Genomic DNA, 24,000 nt, shown 5'->3' on the forward strand with positions numbered 1-24,000 from the left:
TTGTTTCAGAGTAGAATGGAGTGGTGTTGAGTGGAGTGGAGCAGGGTAGAGCGCAGTAGCATATAGTAGTGACATAGAGTGCATTTGCATAGAGTGCAGTGTTGCAGACTAGAAAAACATAGTGTACAGTGGAGCAGAGTAGAGTGGAGTGGCCTAGACTGGACTGGTGTATAGTGCAGTGGTACATAATAGAGTGTGGTAGAGTGCACTGGAATAAAATAGATTTGTGCAGATTAGAGTTGAGAGGCATAGAGTGAAGTGATATGCTTAGAGTATCGCATCAGGCATCAGCAGTGCTAAAGAACCTGGTGGTGGTTGTTGTTTCAGTGGAACATGTTCCCCTATTACATTGTTGACAACACCCACATCCACCAAATAGTAAAAAAAAAACTATATTTAGACATATGCTGGATGTTTAATGCTGTAGAGTAAATATTGTAGTTGGATTTTCAAGCTCCTGTATGAAGTTTTCTGGAAATCAGTAATCTGTGATGTTCAGGTTCTAATGGCACAGTCCTACTGCATGTGTTGTCTATACTGAGGATATTGCTCATGAAGTGTAGTTGTATAGGCTTCACCTTTTGGCTTGCCAATGCATGTTATTATTGAACAAGTTACTTACCTTCGGTATTGCCTTATCTGGTAGAGACTCTATCTAGCTGCAAATTCCTTACCTTAGAATTATCGCCAGGAGTCAGAATGAATCTGAAACTTTTTCATGAGCAATACCCCTGAGTGCCAGTAGATGGTGTTATTCAGCTCCCCCTGCTGTTATTGGCATTGTCCACGCTGGAAGTGAAGTTCACAGTGCCTATATAGGAGCTACCTGTGCGGGCTGATATATTTTTGTGATTTTCCATGCCAGAACAGCAGAGCCACGAAGTACACTGACCCATGGTGTGGAAAACTAGGGCCCTGAAAGGGGAAAGCCCTGTCCCTAGAAATCTGTTCGCAGAGTGGGAAAGATGGGTGGGTCAGTAAGGAATCTGTGGCTAGATAGAGTCTCTACCAGATAAGGCACTACCGAAGGTAAGTAAAGTGTTCATCTTATAGAAACCTCTAGCTGTAGATTCCTTACCTTATTTATTTATTTATGTATATTCTTATAACGCGCCTGAATCAGCCCCGAAGGGATATCTCTGCGCGTGGCTCCTGAGTAAGAGGGATAGATCATATTAGGGGAATGACAGAGGAAAAGGTCAAATTAACCAGATGTAAATAGGAAAGTTTTTAATTCCTTCCTAAAAGAGAAAAGATTGGAAATTAGTCTCAGCTGTGTAGGTAGAGAGTTCCACAGCAGGGGGCCTTTTAGGGAGGGTGCTCGACCTCCCTGTCTAGCTCTGGTAACTTTTGGTGTATGTAGCAGCATAGTGTTGCTGGATCGCAGAGCACGTCCGGGAGAGTAAAGGAAAAAAATATCTTTTAAATATTTAGGACCAGACCCATAGATACACTTGTGCATAATGCAGCAGAGTTTAAAACTCACCCTCTGTCGCACTGGAAGCCAGTGAAGGTGGCAGAGGAGGGGACGGGAAGGGGTACGAGGGGGAGCATTCAGGATGAGTCTTGCCGCGGTGTTCTGCACCACCTGCAGTCTGCATAGTTGTTCATGGTTGGCGGAGCTAAGGAGACTGTTGCAGTAGTCTACCCGCCCAAGAATCAGAGCCTGTACCAGCGTTTTCCTATGGATGTTCGGTAGGAAAGGGAAGATACGCCGTAAGAGACCAATTGTGCGGAAACACGTTCCCGCAACCTGACTGACATGATCTTTCATAATCAGATTTTGGTCCAGTCGTACCCCCAAATTTTTGATGGTCTGTTTAGGCGATGGGACAGGTCCTAACTCAAGTGGCCACCAATCCGGCGACCATAGCAGGGTGGCCCCTCCAAACAACATGACCTCTGTTTTGGTCACATTGCACTGGAGGAAGTTCTGGGCCATCCAACCAGCTACCGCCCTCATGCCATTTTGAAAGGATTGCATGACTGCAGGTGTGATGGTTTGAAAGGGAAACAACAGCTGAGTATCGTCAGCGTAGGAAATTGGTGAGAACTCGTAGGATCTAATAATCTCGGCCAGAGGGGCCACATATACGTTAAATAACGTAGGGCTCAGGCATGAGCCCTGTGGCACACCTTTGGTAAGCTTCCTGCAGACAGATTTATGGGGGCCTAGTTTGACACCCTGTTGTCTGCCTTCAAGAAAGCTTTCAAGCCATGCAAGAGCGGTCCCCCTTACTCCCGCTCCCTTCAGACGGTCGAGAAGAATTTCATGCGACACCGTATCGAAGGCAGCGGATAAGTCCAATAGCACCAGAATCACTGAGCTCCCCCTGTCCAGTGACATTCTGATGTTATCTGTCACTGACAGGAGGGCTGATTCGGTGCTATGGTTGGGCCTAAAACCAGATTGCGAGTGGTCTAGGCCTCCCGCTGCCTCGATGTAATTCGACAGGTGTGCATTTACATGCTTCTCGACCATCTTGCTGTAATATGGCAGAAGGGAGATGGGACGGAGGTTGGAAAGTTCCGTCCACGGGAGAGCCGCATTCTTGCGAATAGGGTTCACCACTGCAATTTTCCATTCAGTTGGAACTTTCCCCTCTTTTCCCACCTTAGAATAGATATCCAAGGATTACCTCCCTGGAGATGGGTCTGCAGACCAATTTCATTTGAAGACTGAATGGGCCTGCAAGACTGAATGAGCAAAGTGCCAATTCCTACAGACCTGACTGTACAGAGAGTAGTGTTTGGTAAACATGTGCAGGGAAATCCACATTGCTGCCTGGGTGATGTCCAGGACCAGAACTCCTCAAGGTAATGCAGTTGTGGCAGCTTTAGCTCTGATGCAAGGAGCACGCAAACATTCAGGGGCTGCTTCTTAGCCAATGCATAGCAGATTTTGATAAAGAGGAGTATCCATCATTCTTCTGTAGATCCCTCTCTTTCCTCGCTCCGACATACACCACAAAGAGTTGATTATCCACCAGGAACTCTGTTGTGTGGTGAAGGTAGAATGACATTGCTCTGTTTGGGTCCAGATGGTGAAGTTGTTCCTCCACCTTGGAGGGATGAGGCGGAGCATAAAAAGTGGGCAGAGCAATGGTTTGGCCTACATGAAATGGAGTGACCACTTTCGGAAGAAAGGAATCTCTCGCATAAAGCAACAGCTTGTCTGGGTAATCGTTAAGATAAGGAGGCTTGGATGACTAGGCCTGAAACTCAATGACCCTCTGGGCAGATGTTTTTGCCACCAGGAAGTCCGTCTTGATGGTAAAGAGCCTAAGAGGACAGTTATGTAAGGGCTCGAATAGAGCACCCTTCAGGAATGTCAGTACCAGATTACGTCCCTCCGTGGCATAATAAAAAGAGAGGTAGGAAATGGTGCTTACCCTTCAAAAATCTATGTACAATAGTGGATTGAAAAAGGGAAGATTGGTCAGGCAACCAAAGAAAAGAGGAGCTTGCAGAAAGATAACCCTTAACAGTGCCCAGAGCCGAGCCCTACTGAGCAATGTAAAGGACAAACAGGAGAACATGAGAAAGGGGGGCAGAAAGGGGATTAATGTGTCTTTCTGTAAACTGTACCAAAATAGCATTACAGACTCACCATGCCATTCTAGTTTGGACCCAGCCATATGCAAATCAGTCTTGACTCTTTGCCCAATGGGAACAGTCCAGCCCGAACTGCCAGGTCAGGTCCTCCCTGGACTGGAAACAAGCATCCTAGGACCGGTTTCGGGCTTTCAGCCCTCATCAGCCAGGATAGCTTGACTCCAGTGGCATGGAGAGCACAGGACTCACGTCTGAGCATACCCGTTCCACTCGGGGTGACAAATGCAAAAAGAACAATTGATGGACAGAATGCAGAACAATGTCATACATTCACCCAAGTACAGAGATCTGGGCATAAATCCATCGTTTTTTTGCTCACCATGCCATTCCAATTTGGACCCAGCCATATCCACATCAGTCTTGACACTGTGCCCAATGGAATTGGTCCAGCCCGAACTGCCAGGCCAGGTCCTCCCTAGACGGTAAACAATCATCCTAGGACTGGTTTTGGGCTTTCAGCCCTCATCAGCCAGGATAGCTTGACTCCAGTTGCATGGAGAGCATGGGTATGGTCAGACGTGAGTCTAAACAGCTCAAAGACGCAACTTATCTGCTCCCCTCACTGTATATTACAAGATTCTTGGGTGAAGGAATCAGCAACATATCTAGGAGTCAGATTAACAGCGAAAGTTGGTGATATCTGGACAATAAATATTGATCCAGTGATGGGTTCAATCAATAGAGAGCTGAAACAACTAGTCCATTTAAATCTCACAATAATCGGCAGGATAAATGTAATTAAAATGAAAATCGTTGCTAAAATTCTATATTTAATTTGTGCCATCCAATTAGTATTAATGGTAAAAAAGATACGGAAAATAGAGGGGATGTTTACTAATTTTATTTGGAGCTATCAGAAAACTCGACAGGCTTAGAAATATTTGATTCAACCGATTGATCGGGCAGGCTAGAATGCTCCTAATATACAGCTATATTATTGGGCTACGGCCCTACAACATTTAGGTATTCTGTATTATCATAAAAATAGGCAAAATGATAGGATTGAAGTGCCAAGCATCTATCAATTGGCGATTGGGGAAGTCGCAGGCGGAATATTTCAACGTCAAGATGATTTGATAAAACACCAAAAGAAGGGCTACAAATGTATCGACTGTGTAATTAAAATTTGGAGAAAGGTAAGGAAAATCTGTATGATAAACCGGTTTACCAAATATTCATCACTTTGGCATTCTGACCTCTTGCGCTCAATTATATATGACGATATGTCCAGAAAGTGGGAGGAAAAGGGAATTGTAATGCTGACAGATGTGTATTCAAATCAAGAAATGGTAACGTTTATAGAAATTGCACAGAAATTTGGCCTACAAAGTGATTCGTGTTTTAAATATCTACAAATTAGGAACTGCATAAGAGGTATTTCAAAAGAGAGTATCAGCTCTGGGTCAGTACCAATACTCCAACTCATGAGTAATTCTGAGAATAGAATAAAAGATTTCAATCAGGAGCTCTTAAATTCCACGCCCAATGATCTGGAAAGAACAGAACTAAACTGGTCAAGTAAATTAAGTGATGAGGATGTTGGTATAGATAAGGTGCTGGAGATGGGTAAAGATGTTTTTATGTCATCTAACTTAAAGGCTCAACAGCTTATACTATGTGCCGTCAAAACTCTTTAAATGGGGAAAAAGAGAATCGGATTGTTGCCCTAGATGTCAAAACGGACCAGCTGACATGATACACATGTTTTATTCTTGTGCAAAATTAGACAACTAAAAAACGGGGATTGAGTCGTTTATGGTACAGACATTGGGGAGAAATGTTAAGATCTCCTCTACGTTAATGTTATTGGGCTATGATGCAAGGTTGCAATTTGATGTACTATAAAGGGATTTTGTGTTTTTAACTCTATCAATAGCACGTCTCCTGATTGCCACTGTATGGAAGGACTCTGAACTACCAACATACTTTCAGTGGCTAAACCGGTTAATATTTATTGGGCGGCAGGAAATTAGGGCTAAAAGCTATGAAGAAAGGTTTGAAAATCTGGAAACCACTTAGTGTTTGGATGGAGGAACAAAATAGACAAGGGGTTGGATAAAAGAAAAGATTGTATTATGCCCATAATGAATGTCAATGAAATGATAATGCTAGAATTTTATGTTTTCTTTTCTTGTTTTTTATATAAGTATATCTACTGTATAGTTTTCCTTACCAAGATATCCTACTGTATCATGTCTGATTTCAATAAAAAATAAAAAAATAAAAAGGAATGGTTAAACAATAGTTACTGTTATGACATAGTAGTAAGTGGAGAAAATAACAACCAGGATGAGAAAAGAATCTGAAGAAGGAACAATTAATCAACAGTAGATCCAGGATGGAATTTAGTATTGGATTACAAGTAGACCCTTGGCATTCTTTATTAAATTGGGGACTACCATATGAAATGGACGGCTTCACTTTAATTTACGCATTTCATTAATGTATTCTGGACCAGTTTCCATAGACGTATTACTTCAGTTTTGACATTGCAAGTTCAGGCCCGAAAAAACCTGTAGTTATTTCACTGTTGGTGATTAACATGTGCAAAGTTACTGAATTACTTCGAAAAATTATCTTTGTAGAAATGCCTGTTTTGGTCCAAAGTGGCAACAGGCCGCTGAGAATGAGGGCAAATTATTACTAAAGTGTTGACACACAAAGCAGCTAAATACAAACAAGCACTGGCAAAGCCAATATGTCTCACCCTTAGGACATATTGGCTTTTTAAATATTTCTAGCCAGCTGTCTATCATAGCAAGGCTTTAAAATTAAAAAAAAAGTGTTGAGGATATGACCTGCAGTCTTTTTTTTATGAACACACACAGTATAATGCAAGCCCTTTTCTTCATTTTGTTTCTGGATCTGAGTGGATTGGTGAAAAAATAGCAGGGTGGGTAGGGGGATGCAACATGAAGGGGTCAGGAAGCCACAAAGTGGGACGGCGGTCATGTGCAAAGCTACAAATAGGAGAGAGGAAGGGCAAAGCAACACAAATGGAGGATGTGAGGGGACAAGCAATACGGAGGGCGATGCAACTTGGAGGGTGAAGAAAAATAGAGGGCGGGGTGGGTCCAGCACTGAAAGAGAGTGCACAATGGAGAGTGCAAGAAAAGACATGTACTCTAGTTGAGTGCCTAAACAAAAAGAAAACATGTAGTGCCCAAGTAAGGGAGCAGAGGAATGTCAGAAGTGCTTTGCTCATGCTCTATGGGGAGTACAAAACACACAAATTGAATGCCGCACACACCAACATGTGAAAAACAAGCAAATGAGAGTGAGAATGAAGCCAACCAATGCCAGCAATTGGAGGCCTCGAAGTCCCCTATAAGTAACAAAATATCTTAAAAATGACAGCGAATGAGCTGTCTTAGGTAAGACCTAAAAAGTGATGGATGAAATGCTTGAATTCATCTCAGCCACTGGTAATTACTTGGGTAACCTCCCCATCCAGGACTCTTTCATTTGGAGCATGACCAAGACTGAGTAGCAAAAGGCTGTCTAGAGTGGGTGAAAAAATGATAGTCTGGAATGAGGCTGTAATCAATTGTCAGTGGCTGGGATTAATTAAAGCATTTCTTTCATCACCTTGTTGATTTTGCAGTACACAGGAATAGGGAGGCTGCTTTTTAAAAACATGTAAACATTAACATGCTGTTTTATAAAACTTTATGAGAACTACAATGTGAGAAAATGGTGAAAAAAACATGGTTTTGGGGCAACAAAGAATGATGTGATTACTTACGAGTGGGCCAGAGGGACCCTGTGGGCCTTCTCCTCCTTTGAGTCCAGCAGCACCCTACAAAGTGAATTGAATTTACACATTGGAATTAAGCAGTTTCTGTACATTTTGATTAAATATACTGTACTTTATATTGTTTGAAAACATTTTGATCATTAATGTTCAGAACACACGTTAAACTAATATATGTATATGTATATATATATATATATATATATATCTTGAGTTTTCAGACAATCCTAAAGAAAAATATGCAGTATTATGCTGGGTCTCCTCAGGAACTTCGACTATCAGCCCCTCATTCTTAGAGGGACAGAAATGTGAGCAAAAAATATTAGCTTTTCCATTTATATAGAGATAAGTTATTACGCCTGCAAATTCTTGAGTCTGAATCCAAATTCTAGATGTCAGAATGACAATAACATAGACTTTCAACGCTACAAACTGGTAAACACCAGAATATTATACTTTCTAAACTGTTTTGATAACTAATTTCAGGTAATACATTTGTGGGTAACTCAGAATGACAAATTTGTCTCAAAATCTGGATGGGCATACTTTCAATATTATAGCAAGATTCAGAATATGTTTCTTTGATAAGCATTGCTGGAAACTAATTTTAAGACAAAGTATTTACCATTACTTAAATACAGTCTTTCATGTGGCTGATTTAAAAGAGGTCTTTTTTGGTAACAGCAGTTGTGTTAACAAAACAAAACTCTCTTTTTTTGTTTATGGAGCAAAATACTGATTCACTGAAAAGCACATATATAAATGTCAGTAGAGGTAAGGATTCTGTGAGGGAGAAAGCATTCAAACATGTCTGTACCTGAGCGCCTGGGAGACCTCTTTCTCCTGGGAAACCACGGAGTCCAGCAGGTCCATCTTTTCCAGATACACCTTGAGGACCTGGATCTCCCTGTGGGAATGATGACAATATGGTTATGAGAGGATATTTCAACAAGTCATCAGTACAAGAGATTAATATTGAAATGTATTATCCTGTTTTTTGTTAAATTAAGTGATAACAGCAGGATAATATTCCAAAGCACCTTCTAGTGAAAATAATTGATACAATGTAAATTAAATAAGAAACAAGACAATTTTATGTCATTCTGTATACTATTTAAAACCCTACCTTTGCTCCTTCCTTTCCTGCAGAACCGGGCAGACCTTGTTCACCAGGTGGGCCGGGAGGACCTGGATGGCCTCTTTCACCAATTGGGCCAGTTTCCCCAGTAGGGCCCTAAACACAAAAAACATAATCAGTAGTCAATATCTGGTCTGACAGAGATTGCTAGTGAGGGTAAAATACAGTGCTTTAATACTCATTGTCTATTTCCAAGCTGAAAAATAGAAAATACAAATAGTGCACAAACAATTATGTCTGTCAACAAATAGGCACTAACTAAAATTCGTTAAGTAGATTCCGTCATCTGACATTGCACCCCACACAATTATATGTAATGTGATGCACAACACTAGGTAACATGTGGTATCCTGTACAAAGTAATAAAACAAGCAATCACAATACCATAGGTCTCGCATTAATTACATGTTGAGCTATTGGTTTGCAAATGTAAAATAAATATGGTGTCCGTCTCCCTTTGTATTTTTTTTAATTTACTTTTGTAGCAATGGCGGTACGCCACGCTTTAGGTTTCAGATGTTTAAACTTACTGTGCGGCGTGCCGCTGTTGCTAAAAAAGTCAATAAATAGAAAAAACAAGTTGTGCAGCTGCACTTTTGGGGGATTATTTACTATTGTAGCAATTGTGGCACGTCATGCTTTAGCTTTATATGTTTAAAGCTAAAGTGCAGCATGCCCCATTCCTATAAAAGTAAATAAAGGGAAGAGAAATACAGCGTCTGTCACGCCATGCTTCAGCTTTAGCTGCTTCAATCTAAAGGGCGGCGTGCCACCTTTGTCACAAAAGTCAATGCAGTGTCGTGCAAGGGGGTGGAGCATGCTGCAGGAAGTACGGCAGCAATGACAAGAGGAAGGGGGTGCGAGAAGGAGGCAACAGCTGGCCAGAGAAGGCCAACCGAAAAAAAAAGACAATTGGTGATGTTCACTGGGAGGGAACCAGGCCCCCAAAGGTGGGACAGATGGACAGTATTGACCCTCCAGAGTCAAGGAATTTAGAAAGGCAGGACCACTAACCAACCCGAAGCACTTAGCGTGTTGAATGCCCATATCCTGAATACAGCATGTATCGAAGAGGCAGTGCAATATCTACCAAGGTGAGTAGTAAAAACTCACTAGTTTCAATATACATCTTGGAATTGCTTGATCTAGCGTGTCACAGGCTTGCTTTAAAATAATTTTAAAAACCTAATGCCCCTTTTCATATAAAAGTTGACATTAGTTGGAACAATTAAAAACAGTTAATATGTTAATTGCCATTTCCTATAAAAACATATGGAAAAGACTGATGTATATTTGAATAATCTCATTTTGGTGGTATACAGGACGGGATCTCTCACCTTGGAAATACTTTCCAAGTGAAAAAAAGAAAGATTTAAGACACCGCTGCAAACTATTTGAGAGTGTGCCCAGTTAGAAATTCTGCTGACGTGCAACTTTATTTAAAGTTTATCAATGGTAAAGCTTGAGATGTTTTAACAGAAGAGAAGTGCTTTAGTGCCCTTTTTTGATAAGGTAAACTGTACTGACTCTTATTTTGGGCTACAGGTAGCAGTAGATAAACCTTCACTACTGATCAGTAGCCATTTTGAAGAATTCCCCCAGTCCATAATGTTCACGATCACAATGCTCCTGAGTGACAGGTTTGTTTAGTCAATGCCATCAGGACTAGTTAAAGCCCAGGATGGTAGTGCAAAAGGACATTTCCCATGCTTGTAGCACTATTCAGGCTCCACACACACTGCTTTGTCTATATCAATAGAATGTGCTGCCCTTAATGACTAAAACATCCTGAAAGTGGTGGTCATCACCAACAGATGGATGGGTGACCTAAACTTTGTCTCAGGTGAATTCTGGCAAAGTCAGAAAATTTGACAGATTTCACAAACGGGAAAATTTGCTACCTCTACACAATGACTTTGGCCAAGGATTTAGCTTTGAGCACCCGTAATTTCATTACAAACTGTAAACTACTACACTTTCCATGAGTGGAACACACACTAATTTAGAGTTAAGGTTATGCAAGTTAACTTTAATCAAGGATTGCATTCTTTTATGTGTGGACCCTTAGGGATTTTTGATAATCAAAAAGGGTAACTTTATTTAAAAAAAATCATAAGTGTCCAGTTCATACAATCAGTCTTTTTCAGTGGCTCAGACCTGCAAAAAGCAGTTTTAGACACTTGCACATAAATTCTGGAATAGAAATCAGAAAGCACCATAGAATGTAAATAAGCTTGACTGTACCACAACTTTGATGTTTGAAATATATTTTGAATAATTATAGACACACACATCATACTGGCTAGGAATTGATGAAAATCGTACCTGTGGACCAACGACACCACCTGGGCCTGGAGGGCCAGTTTTGCCTTGGAAACCCTGGAGGTTGAAAAACATCAAGAATAGTCAGAATTAGTTACAATTAAGTAGTACATTTAATAAATTAAAATGTAATTTAGATGAATCAGCTCCTCTGAACCCCATATCAAATGTCAAACATATAAACATATACTTCAGCTCAAGTATACTAAAAAGAAATATCATTGTATGCTATTAAACTTCTTTGAACAATAAATAACACACGATACATGTGTGGTAATAAGCAATGAAAATAATCTAATATGTTGAAATGGGATTTTCAAAAGCACATCCTTTGCATGTTGCCCAACAGTCATGCTTTTTCAATGTTAATGAGTATGTACAGAGAAAGTAACAGTATCATGTTGCGTCATTTCATCCTCTCCTGCATCTACCACACAGTCCTCTAAGGCAACGTTATGCCTATATAAAACTCTATACATCTAATCAACAAAAAACAAAATAGACTCACTAGGGGAATTTAAATCACCAGGAATTGAAAAATTCATTTCTATAAATGATTTTCGCTTCAGCATTAGTCTCTTAAAAGTTTCTAGATCTTATATTATTCACTGCCATACATTTCAGTCACACATTAAATCATTGATATGAATAATATAAGTAATCTTTACACAATGTCAATAACAGATGTTCAGAAAACAAACAGTGCAGGTCATGCATGGAAGGTAGAGCTGGAGGAGAAATGTTGAACTGCCACATAAACATTTACCATGTTGTGTAATAGTTCAGGCATCATATATGAAAACAGGTGTTCAGGAATTGGAAAAGGTTCAAATGAAAGTCAACAAATGGATGGAAGAATTATAAAGAGACCCTCATTAAGTTGGAATTTCTTCTTTGGGAAAAGGTGACTAGAATTTGGGTACACCAGGAATGTAAAGACGAGGGGATTTAATCAATGTAAGGTTAAACAATTTTTCCATTGCTACAATTTACACAGAGGGATGGACTCCCTTCAAACATACAAGTAAGATTATTTTGTAGAGTGGCAAGACATTGGCGGGTTGTACCAACATACTCCGAATGTTAGGGATAGGTAAAGTAAAATTTTCCTGATCACCATAGCTTGGGGCAGGGTGTGTTATTTTGCTTTTCTTTGTTAGCATAAGTTTGAAAAAAGGTAGATTAGACTTTGTACTACCTCCGTAAATTAAGGCCACACTTCTTTGCAAATGCTGAAGAACGCCATAAACCTATGCTCAACAAATTTTGTGCCTTACTCTAACTATTTAAATATGCACATAACTTACCTGTCTAAGATATGTGATGGGTGGAACTGGTATATTGCACACATAAATAGTAAATTGCAAATAACATATGATTAGTGTCTTGTCATGTTTAAGGTTGGGCCTATGCTTTATCGATTAGAGCTGCATAAGAATCTGTTACTCGAATAAATCCCCGTGTAATTTATTGAGAAAGAATGAATAAACCATTTCAATCATTTTAGGATATAGTATTTTCACTGTTTGGACTTTCATTTTACTCAGTAGTTGCCAGACTCCTCAGCATTACCTATCCATGCATGAACTTAATTTGTTTAGACTTTATTATGTGAGTATTTACAAGCAAGTGCCTGAATAACTTGCATAATGTAACATACAGGTGGTTTTGCTGTCAGAAGGGATTCCTTATACTTACCAGTCAGGAAGTAGAGACAAGTAACATTGATACTGTACATTACACAGAAGAAGCTGAAGCATGAATAGCTCCGGCAAAGCTGAAGCGTTTAATCTGGCTGGAAGTAATCAGGTTAGAGTAGCAGCAGGTATGCAATGGAGCAGAAGTTAAACTGTGAATGTTTACGTGAATAGCTACTAACATTTTCTTTATAAGTAGAAGCAGATACCTCAATTAGTAATTAAAAGCAATAAACTCAATCTGTTAACATTTCAATAGGATACAAATCGTTTAAATGTGAAAAAGCATTCATATTTTAACATTTGCATCATGAACATAGCATATTTAATACAAGAAGGATTGCATTATGAATAATGATGGGGTCTGCAAAAGGGCGAAACACAGACTCATTCCTTTGTTGTGAAAGAAAACATGATTCCTCAGGCAGATATATTATTCTAAGTATGCCATGAGAAATATGCCAGTTTAGGCTAATCTAAGATAGGGCAAGATATGCATTATTCCCGATACACTAACCCTTGGTAAACTTTCAAGAAAGCAAAAATCTCAAACATTTAAATGTATTGATGGTGTTTTATTAAGCTCCAGTCCACTCTCAAATGTTGACTACAAGGCTTGAGAGTGTTTCTGAGAAGTGCTATGTAGAGAAAACAGACTCAGGTCCTCAAGCATTTTTCCTTTGGTTCCGTTTGATAGGAACTTGCGTCCAACTGTATCTCGCAGGTGATAAACTGCAAATTTCTATTTTAGACTGATTCTGCCTTAAATCAGATAAATATCAGTGTTTCTAATGCAGTAGTAATTATATGCTGCATTGACTGGTCTCGTTGATCTATATAACCTATTAAAATTGCATAAATATTGTTCTAAACAATTAAAAGAAATCCTCTTGTTTAGTCAACTTTGATCAACAGCAGACCGCTGAACAAAGACTCTGAGCCAGATTTGATTAAACAAAAGAAATATGAATATTTGGTCACTGTCAATGTGTCTGTCTAACATCTAGTTTTCATTGTCATCTAATAAAACAGCTCAAAGGTATGGTGCTTGATATTATATGAAGTTGACCATCATTATCATATATTTGTGGAGTACTTCACCACTAATAGGTCTGCAACATGTTTGCACAAAACTTAAGTCACCAGAATATCTGGTGCATTGCTGTAGTGTCAGACATTTTACTGAGTTTTTTGGGGCGTTTTAAGAATAATGCACACATATTAACATAAAAAGACCATCCCAACATTCACCTTCCTTCTTGTCTCTTTGAGACATTTCAGTTTGTCTTTTATGTCTATTAATAGGGAGGCATGTGATATGAAGTGCACATTTCATAGTCGTGTGACACACAAAATAATGTCTAAAATCTCTGGAGGGGCTTGCCACTCTCCTAAACCTGAAGTATCATATATTGCAAAAGAAGGCATTGTCATTATTGAAGACATGAGAATACTGTTTTTGAAACAATAAAGCTCTGTTATTGAAAGATTTTTCCTAACAGCCTACATTCCACTAAAGACTAAATGAACAACTTTACGGGACAGATTCATAGCTACCAATGCACTAGAAAGCCTTTCTGATTGTTTATTAAATCAATTGAAATGACATAAGCAGCCGAAATAAAGTTTAAATAGATGAGTTGATTAAACAAAAGAGTCACACTGAGAGCTTACAATTCCTAAAAAGGCAAAGGTCATAATAATTCTAAAGTGCAAAAAAGCATAACGTGAAAATGGGTGTTAGGGGCAGCTGTGCATAAAATAAAGCATGGCGTGGAGGTTAGTTGTATTCAAAGCCAAAGAAACAGTGACCTTCTAACGGACAGCAACAGAATGAGTGTCATATCACATGGCTGGTTGAGGAATGTCCCACTGATGGCTTCATAAGCAACTGCTGCTGTTTCTGAACATCAATACAGCAAAGTTTCATTTCAGTACGAGAACCACAAATGAATACAAAGGTTGCTTGTGTATAACTTGATAAACTTCTGTCAATTATTTCCAAAGACAGACTGTATTCCGATTCAAATTTTAAAGACAGGGCTATCACTTTGGTTTACAGTACAATTACTCACGAACATAGGACCTCAGTTGCGCGCTGAGTTTTTGCGAACGCAGTCTTATTTTAGGAACCAACCTATATTCAGTTAAGTTGATTCACAAAAATACTGAACTACAGTGTTGCAAAACGACCTGCCTAACTAATATTCATCAAGCAGGTAGCATTTTGTGACATTCTGCAATTGGCCACAATCACAAGGATGGTGGCCTGCTAGGATCTGGAGACCACCATAACTAAGATTATGTTTAAATAGCGATTTATTTTTAATGCAGCATATTTTCCATGAAAGAAACAGAACTCTGTTTAAAAAATAAAAGTTTCCTAGTGGACTACTGCCAATTTTTTTCAAGATTCTCAAAGGGGAAGGGGTCCAAACGTTTATGACTCATGAGAAGGCATTAATCAATAAAGAAAGTCCCTTTCCATTTGCAAACCTGGTGGTTTTGAAAATTGCAAGGTTTGCAATCACAAAAAGGCTTTGTACAAGAGACCCATAAATCACTACATTTCTCAGATAGTTGTTGAATTTGATCCCAAACTAAAAATTATTTTAATTTCTCATATGAATACACCATAATGTTTGGACTACTGTATATAGATAAGCCACTGACTGGATTTGCATTATTTTTCTTTCTTCGAAGTGTATATTTTAGTAGTAAGTATTAACACGCCATTGTTATATTACACACTGACTTCATGTTCAGGCCTTAACTGGCAGAAATCTTTAGAAAACTCTATTATCACCAATATCCACTCATTTTAACTTAGGCCACATTTAATTTGTCTCAATGCGCCCATAAGTGGATTTGAGTCGTTGTGCCTTGGTGCAATACAAATGGTATTATTATTTAAATGAATACATAGTTATCTATCAAGCATTCTGTGGCATTGTTCTTTCTTGGGAAATTAACAGGATGAATTCGGAGAAATTCTCATTAAGATGTATTTATCTGAATTTACCTTTCACTTCTGCCTAGTGCTAAGAATCCTCAGTCTCGTGGTACTGTTTCCTGTTGCTATAACAACAACAGGAACGAGTACTACAAGACTGAGTAATTTTAGAACGAGAGAGAAGTGATAGGTAAATTTAGATAAATGCATCCTATTCACATTCAGGGCATATGGCCACTTTATTTGTGGGCATTATCAAATACTAATTAACTATATAACGCTTTACATGAATTTGTGACCATTAACTGGAAGCATTCATGCCTTGATTTTGCTCCCTCTTCAAGCCATTTTTCAGCTTCTAATTTACAACAAGGGGTGGTGATGGACAGAGTCTCTGAATTAAGCAGAGTACTCTCACCCAGTCAAGAGATCAGGGTGGATTGACTGGGTGAGAGTTTTCTGCTTAATTCAGAGACTCTGTCCATCACCACCCCTTGTTGTTAATTATTTTGTCCACCCTAAGCGTGGAAGGGTATGCTCAGACATGAGTCCCTTGCTCACTGCACCATCAGGATTCAAGCAAGCCGGGCCGAAGAGGCTGAAATGCCAGAAACCGGTCCCCGGTAGCTTGTTTCCTTTCCAGTGTAAGAATTGGCTTTGTAGTTTGGTTTGCCCTGTTCCCATCATGCACTGGGACAGGAACAGACTAATTTGCATACAGCCAGGTTCTGAAACTGGGATGATGCAGTGAGCTAAAAAACGGTGTTGGATCTAGCCCTGATCTCTTGACTGGGTGAGAGTTTTCTGCTTAATTCAGAGACTCTGTCCATCACCACCCCTTGTTGTTAATTATTTTGTCCACCCTAAGCGTGGAAGGGTATGCTCAGACATGAGTCCCTTGCTCACTGCACCATCAGGATTCAAGCAAGCCGGGCCGAAGAGGCTGAAATGCCAGAAACCGGTCCCCGGTAGCTTGTTTCCTTTCCAGTGTAAGAATTGGCTTTGTAGTTTGGTTTGCCCTGTTCCCATCATGCACTGGGACAGGAACAGACTAATTTGCATACAGCCAGGTTCTGAAACTGGGATGATGCAGTGAGCTAAAAAACGGTGTTGGATCTAGCCCTGATCTCTTGACTGGGTGAGAGTTTTCTGCTTAGTTCAGAGACTCTGTCCATCACCACCCCTTGTTGTTAATTATTTTGTCCACCCTAAGCGTGGAAGGGTATGCTCAGACATGAGTCCCTTGCTCACTGCACCATCAGGATTCAAGCAAACCGGGCCGAAGAGGCTGAAATGCCAGAAACCGGTCCCCGGTAGCTTGTTTCCTTTCCAGTGTAAGAATTGGCTTTGTAGTTTGGTTTGCCCTGTTCCCATCATGCACTGGGACAGGAACAGACTAATTTGCATACAGCCAGGTTCTGAAACTGGGATGATGCAGTGAGCTAAAAAACGGTGTTGGATCTAGCCCTGATCTCTTGACTGGGTGAGAGTTTTCTGCTTAATTCAGAGACTCTGTCCATCACCACCCCTTGTTGTTAATTATTTTTCAGCTTCTAAGAACCTTTTTCATCAAATAAAGGAAATGTAGCACTAGGATATGAAGTTGAAAAGTGGGAAGTGCACCATTTGAAGACATGGTGAAGCTGACTTTAGGGAACAATACGGTCTTACAATATAAAGAGGAAAAATTTCCACCTTTTGATAAAAGATAAATGCTTTCAGAAAATTAAAGGTTTTTTGGGAGCATGGTTATTTATTTACAATGAGGAAAAGCATGAGGATGTTCAGAACTTTGAAAGATGAATGTTAGAGGAAATGCATGGTATTTAACATAAAAGGCTTGTACCTTAGGAATAAATGAGCCCATTTTGCATAGTGATCTTTGGGGAAATGAATTAGCAAATTGTGGTGGCCGCTCTAATTGATAACAGGTTGTCATCACTTCCTTGGGCTCACGTTGCACTTGCCGCTATTACTGATCTTTCATAAATCATAGTTTCATTTTGTGATCTTATTGGTGCTATTGACGAATTATCTACGCATTTGCCTTTGTGTAGGTGTTTAGCTTACACACTCTGCTTGCAAAAGATGGTAACCTGCAACTAAACAAATTGTCCTCTGGCCTGAATGCATGTAGAACTTTTAGCCAGGCCACAGAGCAATGCCTTTCTGTCATTGATCTTTTTTTGGGAGTTAAGAAAATGAACTAGAACATGCGAGTTGTTCTGTATGTGGTGAAGAGTCAGTCAGATTATAAAAGGCAAAAAAAATATATTATTTTTATTTTTCAAATGGCCATCAACATCAAAGGTTCCTTCTCTGAGCGCTTAATGCATGACTATTTATGCCGGAAAGCAATGTCATTGATAAAGAGTTTACTTGAACCCTCTTTTTAATCGAGAATGGATATAATGCTTCTTATGCCTGCAATTTCTGGCAAAAGCATGGAGTGGCTTGTGCCTTCCAACAGATGCCACCTAGTAAACGCGAACAATCTGCTCAGCCTTCCTGTTGGGTCCCTCCGGACCATGCTTATAGGGTCTTGGCTCTCAGTGTTGGCACGCAGTGCTGCGTTTTGCGCCAATGTGATATGACACTCATCGAGAAGGGCAAGCGATAATGTACATTTGCTGAAACGCCTCCTTCACCTCCTTTAATAGGCTGTTGTTTTGAATTGCATCGCATTCTTATGCTAAGCACCAGGCTTTTCATTCTGGCACGCAATGAATAGGATTTTTACCTTGCAGACAAGGCACAATATTAAGCTGTTTGACACCTGCCCCGCTGAGCTTGAAAAGATGGCTGCTTTCGATAAACAAATCAACTCAGGTACGAAAACATGTATCTCTTTATGCTGCCATACTGGGCCCAAAGCCTTGAAACATCTTCTCCTACCCGAGCATAAATGTTTACAAAAAGAAGCCCCTCAGTGAGGCGACCAGGTGTGCAACAGCTTAAACCCAAAGCTTGAATAGATATACTTACAGTTTCTCCTCGCTGCCCGGGGTGGCCAGGCAATCCATCCTTTCCAGGTGGTCCCTGAAATTACAGAGACAAACAGAATTACTCAGTACTATTCTGGCTAGAAAATGACACTCTATTAGGATAAAAATACGTGCATTAGGTTTCACTCTGAGACATGAATTCATTTACTCTGAACACCATGCAATGTTTTCAATTCACGTTTCAGTCTGGTAACGTTGTATATAAGGTCCAATTTCATCAGGGTTTTGAGGACAACAGAATTTATTAACAGATTCTCGATGGGCCCGAGAAAAAAACTAAGAAATCTGGTCCAGCTGCGGTTACTCTTACAATGGGAGCATATACCTGACTTGCTTGTAATTCAGAAAGAATTCCAGGAGTATTGTCGTAAGCTGGAAAAATCTAACAAATTCAGAAACACTGAAATATATAACCATTTCTGCATGCAGAACTTTATCCACAATGGCAGACATGATCATTAGGCTGGACATTTGACCCAAGCTCTTTTAAGCGGATCTTACATTTGTTTGAGCCCTGTGATGAGCCTTGGAATTATAGTTTATATTGTCATAAAATACATTTCTTCTCAAAGGAGTATCTGGTCCTCATCTCTCTGTGCCGCAAGCTATTATTCTAGAAATAACATTACTTCAGTTTGTGACAATAGTTAAACTTCCTTTAGGTAACCATGAGTTAAATTTCACATGCCCAGATTTGCTAACACATTGTGCTGGGCTTGCATTACTTACGTGCATTACTTCAGCAACAAAACACATGGTAAAGTGTTATGTGGGGATTTACTCCCCAATGCAAATTAGGATTTATGTTGGATTGCTTCCAAAGTAATGCAACATTGCACAATGCTCTGCCTTGGGTTAAATTGCGTCAAGGGGGCATTCCATGGGTGTGGCATGAGTGTTCCAATCCAACCACCCATGTGTTTTGATGCATATCCTTATCTACTAACAATCAAAGATAGTGCTTTGCATGAAAATCATACGCATCCTTGAAGCAGACACAATGAGTCCCTCCTCGCTTTTCCTACTTTGCACGCACACTGCATCGTACAATGCACATTCAAAGTAGGAAAAGTGTTAAAAGATAGTTTTTGCACTGAAAGGGTCCCCTTCCAGTACAAAAACTATTCCTTACAGAACTCACACATCCTTGGACTATGATGCAAGGGTGTGTGTGTTGGTGCATGGCAGCCTAAAGTGCCCAAGCACAGGCATAGAAGAAAACGGTGCAGCTCCTTAGTAGATGTGGTGGTGTTCTCCTCTCTCCCTTTCATGCAATGCAGCACAGCATCATTAGTTACTGTGCTGTGTTACTTTCCCGTTAAGTAAATCTGGGCCACAATATTTTACAGATAGAGCCTGACAGCCCATTGTTTACTGTAGTTTACCGTAGACTGCTCTTTTTTACGTTCTTACCTACTTTGTCTTTCAGTTCAAATAAGTTTCTCTTGCCCTCTCTCACAATCCCAAAACATCCTGAAGGTGCTCTGAACATAGGATTGGTGGTTCATACATTGAACCAGACGCAGCCGATACAGGTAAGAGTGGTGGGGCGAGGCGGGATGGGGCGAAGGAAGTCGACAGACAACAGGATAGGAAAATGTAAATAAATAAATAAATAAAACCACTTACCTTGCACTCGTCGCATCGCCGAGTCGGCGATGCGGCGGGCGCAAGGTAATTATTTACTTATTTATTTTACTTTTCCTGCCGTCTGTTTAATCCCCTCCCGCCTTGCCCCGCCCTCGCCCTGCCCCACCGCTCTTACGGTATCGTCCTGCCTGCCAATTCTTCAGATTCTCTCTAATAACATTCACCAAGGAAAATAATGACCAAACATTTATTTATTTTCTCTGTAGGTTTCGTACCCTGGGTTTGGTCACATGAAAGAGTTCTTGCTCTGATACCTCAAACGACTAAACACATTGGGCTTGCCTTCAGTTAAATAGTAAACTAATCAAAAAGGCTTGCTTTATTTCGAATTCATTAAACCATCTATAAAGTTCCTGGACAATTCATCTGAAATTTTTCACATGGTGTTGTCGGATTGGAGTCATTCAATAAAAGCGAATAGTGCTATATACTTACAGGGGGGCCCTTCGGTCCAGGAAAGCCAACGGGGCCCTGAGGCCCTTGAGGTCCCTAAAATACAAACATATGGAAAGTTAAGGACGCAGTTGGCATCATATATACATTGACAGTGTACTTTGGGGACTGAAATATGACCATACATTTAACATGCTGCTTTGTCAGCAATTGCTATTACTAAAATGCATGATGGTTATGCTTAATGCCGCACAGCAAACAAGCATGTTGCACAGTTTAAGAACTGTCAATTATTGGACCGCCAGCATGTAGCATAGAAATAATCCCATAAAAGCAAACAACAGCAATGACGTGGCAGAGCGGTAATATAGAAGCATATAATATACTCGATTAGTGTAAGCGCCAACCCTAATTTAGTTGTTTTGCCAAGCAAACTTATGAATGGCCATGACATGTAGTGCACATGTTTTAAAGTGTGCAGTGGGGAAATATCCCAAGCTACCAACAACCAAATTGATGAATGGAATGCATTGTGTGTACTTCTTCAGCTCTGTAAGACAAAATGTTGGTTTTCAAGAACAGATGAAACTGCAGTTCGTTCTCGTCGTATATAGGAGTAACCTTGTGATATTGCAGTGCATATTTCACAGCGATTTTACATTCCATAACAAGTACCATGGACATAACTAATATTGGAACATATCTGGCTTCAATTTGTTCATGAGGACTATTACTAATGTGCTGATTACCAATACGATAAATATTAAATTGCTATTTACATCCCAAATAATTAACAACATATTCAGCTGCATTTAGGAGAGACGGAATCCATGTTGAATACATCTGGATCCCAATTAGCAATGAATTCAGGAATTGCTCTGCTCTATTGGTCTATAGGGTGATATTAAGCATTATACATTTGACTTCAAGAAGGCAACTGGGTCAAAGGCAAAGGAAAGAGGTTAAACAAATTTCATTCGGGTGCTAATGACTTTGCCTACCACAACCATAACATCTGCAGTGCTCGGTAAACATTGGAAAATAATTGTATTGCTTAATTTCCCATGATCGAAATTCTTTTTAGGTGGCATTGTGCCAAATTGTAAAATTTGGGCTGCACTTAAAATTAGGTGGGTGCTGTAAAACTCAAGCATGACAATGCATTCTCTCAAGAAATGTGAATACGACTGGCAGTCTTTTTATAATTTCTCTCAGTGGCTGTTCCCGTGCCGTATTTTATGTAATTAATATCTTAAATTACGTTTAATTATAGCCAATGTGCTATGTTAGTGTAAAAATGTACAGCAACACCAACGACTGCATGGAAAACGTGTAGATTGAATGTAACTGGTCGTCCTGCATTTCGCTATGAAACTGTGGTCACAAGCTCTCTCCCAAACCGAGGCTTTAGCAGTGACATATAACTTTCCGTACCTCCACTATACCCCTTTTGGTATGGCTTCTAAAGACCTCTGCTGTAACAAAGTGCCAACTGCTCAGCATCACCACAAGCAAGTGAGCAGGAGACTGGCTATTCGTTTTAATCATGTCTTCTCTTTGTCCCCTCCCTTGCCGGCACCTGCACAGCTCAGTTGAATTCCATTGGGGACATTCCTGATTTTGACTGGCCAATCCAGAAGGCCACCTAAGCTATTAACAGTTGAGCTGTGGGGCAGGTGCGTGTGGACGTGCTATTCCTTGCAGAGGAGTTTTGTTCTTTAAAGCAATAGGTAGTGTGTTCTCTTGTTCAAATGGGTACATTTTGCTCTCCGTTGGTAAGACATTACATAGTCTATCTTTTAAGTCTAGCTAACGCTCACAGTTTGTAATCTATCATTGTATTTTCTCAGTGCTGCTTTACACCCAGAAGTGATGGATAGATGACACATTGAAGTATATAGTGAGCAGAGTATTCAAGAAGAACGAGGGTGCCACATACTCTCTGATACACCGTGGCAACACGTGACATTAAACCCACTGGCAGTCTGTATCACTTTCTCAGTAAGGTTTGCGTCTGGTGTAAGCTCCTAAGTCTTTGTCTGAGCAACGGGATAGGTTGCAAGTGGTCACTGTGTACAACATGGCTTCTGCCACCAACATTACCTAAAGAGTCCGTTTATTTTAGCATCTAGTGGTTCATAAAGCATTAGTTACCTAGGCCTATTTGGATTATGCAAGCAGAGAGGCATTTTTAATGTTTTGTGTGGTACAGTGTCTCAATGCCACATTGTCAGAATGCATCCTCTCTGGGCTCACAGTTACATCTCTTTATTACTTAACATCTGAATGTACATTCATTTAATTGTATCGTGTTTTGTGTAGAAATTGTATTTGCTTGTACTCGGTATATGTGCAACATATGTACAATCTAACCTTTTGAAATTACCCACAGCTTCACCCTAATGACTTCACTGGAAGTGATAAATACCACCAGCAGAATATAATTCGCCTCAAATATGATTCTATTGCAATTACTTTTTTTATTTATTGCATCCAATAAATAACTATATCCTGAGTTTCATTACTTATTGGGTGCAATAAATAATGAAATTTCCTAATGTTGCCCTTAAAATGGGCATAATGTGATTTTGATGCCACAAAATGTGCATGCCCCGTTCTTTACTATGTCTTTCTTACCAAGAAATTGCAAGCTTGACTTTACGTGTTTTGGGTGAAAAATCTGACTGTCTTTTTTCTCTAACATACTCATTTCCGTAACAACTGTAAAAATAGTGCTTTAAATGGGTGTTGCAATTTACCAAGCTGCAAGTGTTTCAGGCCAAAATGTGGAAACTATTAGGTTGCTATGTTTAAGCCTGTAACATTAGACATCTTCTCAGGAGTTACAGCGGTCCAGTCCTTTCCTAAGCCTAGACACCCATGGCCATGAATTAATTTCACTCAGTTTAATTATTTAAAACAATTGTTTTATTTATTTTTAAATTAAAAAATGGTTACTAAAATATTTTAGAATAAATTCATATTCATGTATTTAATATGTATATATGTGTAGCCTTAAATTAAAAGGTTGAATTCAATTCATTTAGTTTAATATTATTGTAATTGCCTACCTTCATTACTTTCTACAGGCGGACATGTTGCAATACAATGGGTTGGAAATGTGCGGTGCTGGACTTCATCCAGTATTTATTACTGTCTTGGGCCCTTTTTTAGGTCGAAGCCTAGTTAACCGTGCAGATGTCCAGTTGCTAAAAACACCTCAGGGACATTCTGAAAGCTGACCTAAGAATGCATTCCACCCATTTCTTACCACTAGCTTTGTAACTTGTCACTCACATTTGTTTGCTTTCTATTTGCTGGCTTAACTTTTTTTAAGGTTTAGGCTGTCTAGTCTGTCTTTGTCCTTTCCGTGGAGCTTAGCCTATTTACTGTAGTCTTCCAAAAGTGTTCCCTTTCTATAAACCGGTCTAGGCCTATAAATGTTGTTCTTATCTTGTCACATTTGCTGTGCA

At 39.7% G+C, this 24,000-nt stretch overlaps 1 protein-coding gene across 3 annotated transcripts in view; it reads right to left on the minus strand.

Moving 5' to 3' along the window:
• Positions 1–24,000, minus strand: part of COL11A1 (collagen type XI alpha 1 chain) — a 393,245-nt gene that overhangs the window by 114,722 nt on the left and 254,523 nt on the right. For all 3 annotated transcript variants that reach the window (XM_078644690.1, XM_078644705.1, XM_078644698.1), the window contains 6 exons: positions 20,570–20,623; positions 18,465–18,518; positions 10,833–10,886; positions 8,496–8,603; positions 8,187–8,276; positions 7,361–7,414 (listed from right to left, as the gene is read on the minus strand). In XM_078644690.1, coding sequence (XP_078500816.1) covers positions 7,361–7,414; positions 8,187–8,276; positions 8,496–8,603; positions 10,833–10,886; positions 18,465–18,518; positions 20,570–20,623 — 414 coding nt within the window. The remainder of the gene's footprint in view (positions 1–7,360; positions 7,415–8,186; positions 8,277–8,495; positions 8,604–10,832; positions 10,887–18,464; positions 18,519–20,569; positions 20,624–24,000) is intronic.

This window comes from Lissotriton helveticus, chromosome 1_1 (genome assembly GCF_964261635.1).
Source record: "Lissotriton helveticus chromosome 1_1, aLisHel1.1, whole genome shotgun sequence".
Taxonomy (NCBI): Eukaryota; Metazoa; Chordata; class Amphibia; order Caudata; family Salamandridae; genus Lissotriton; species Lissotriton helveticus.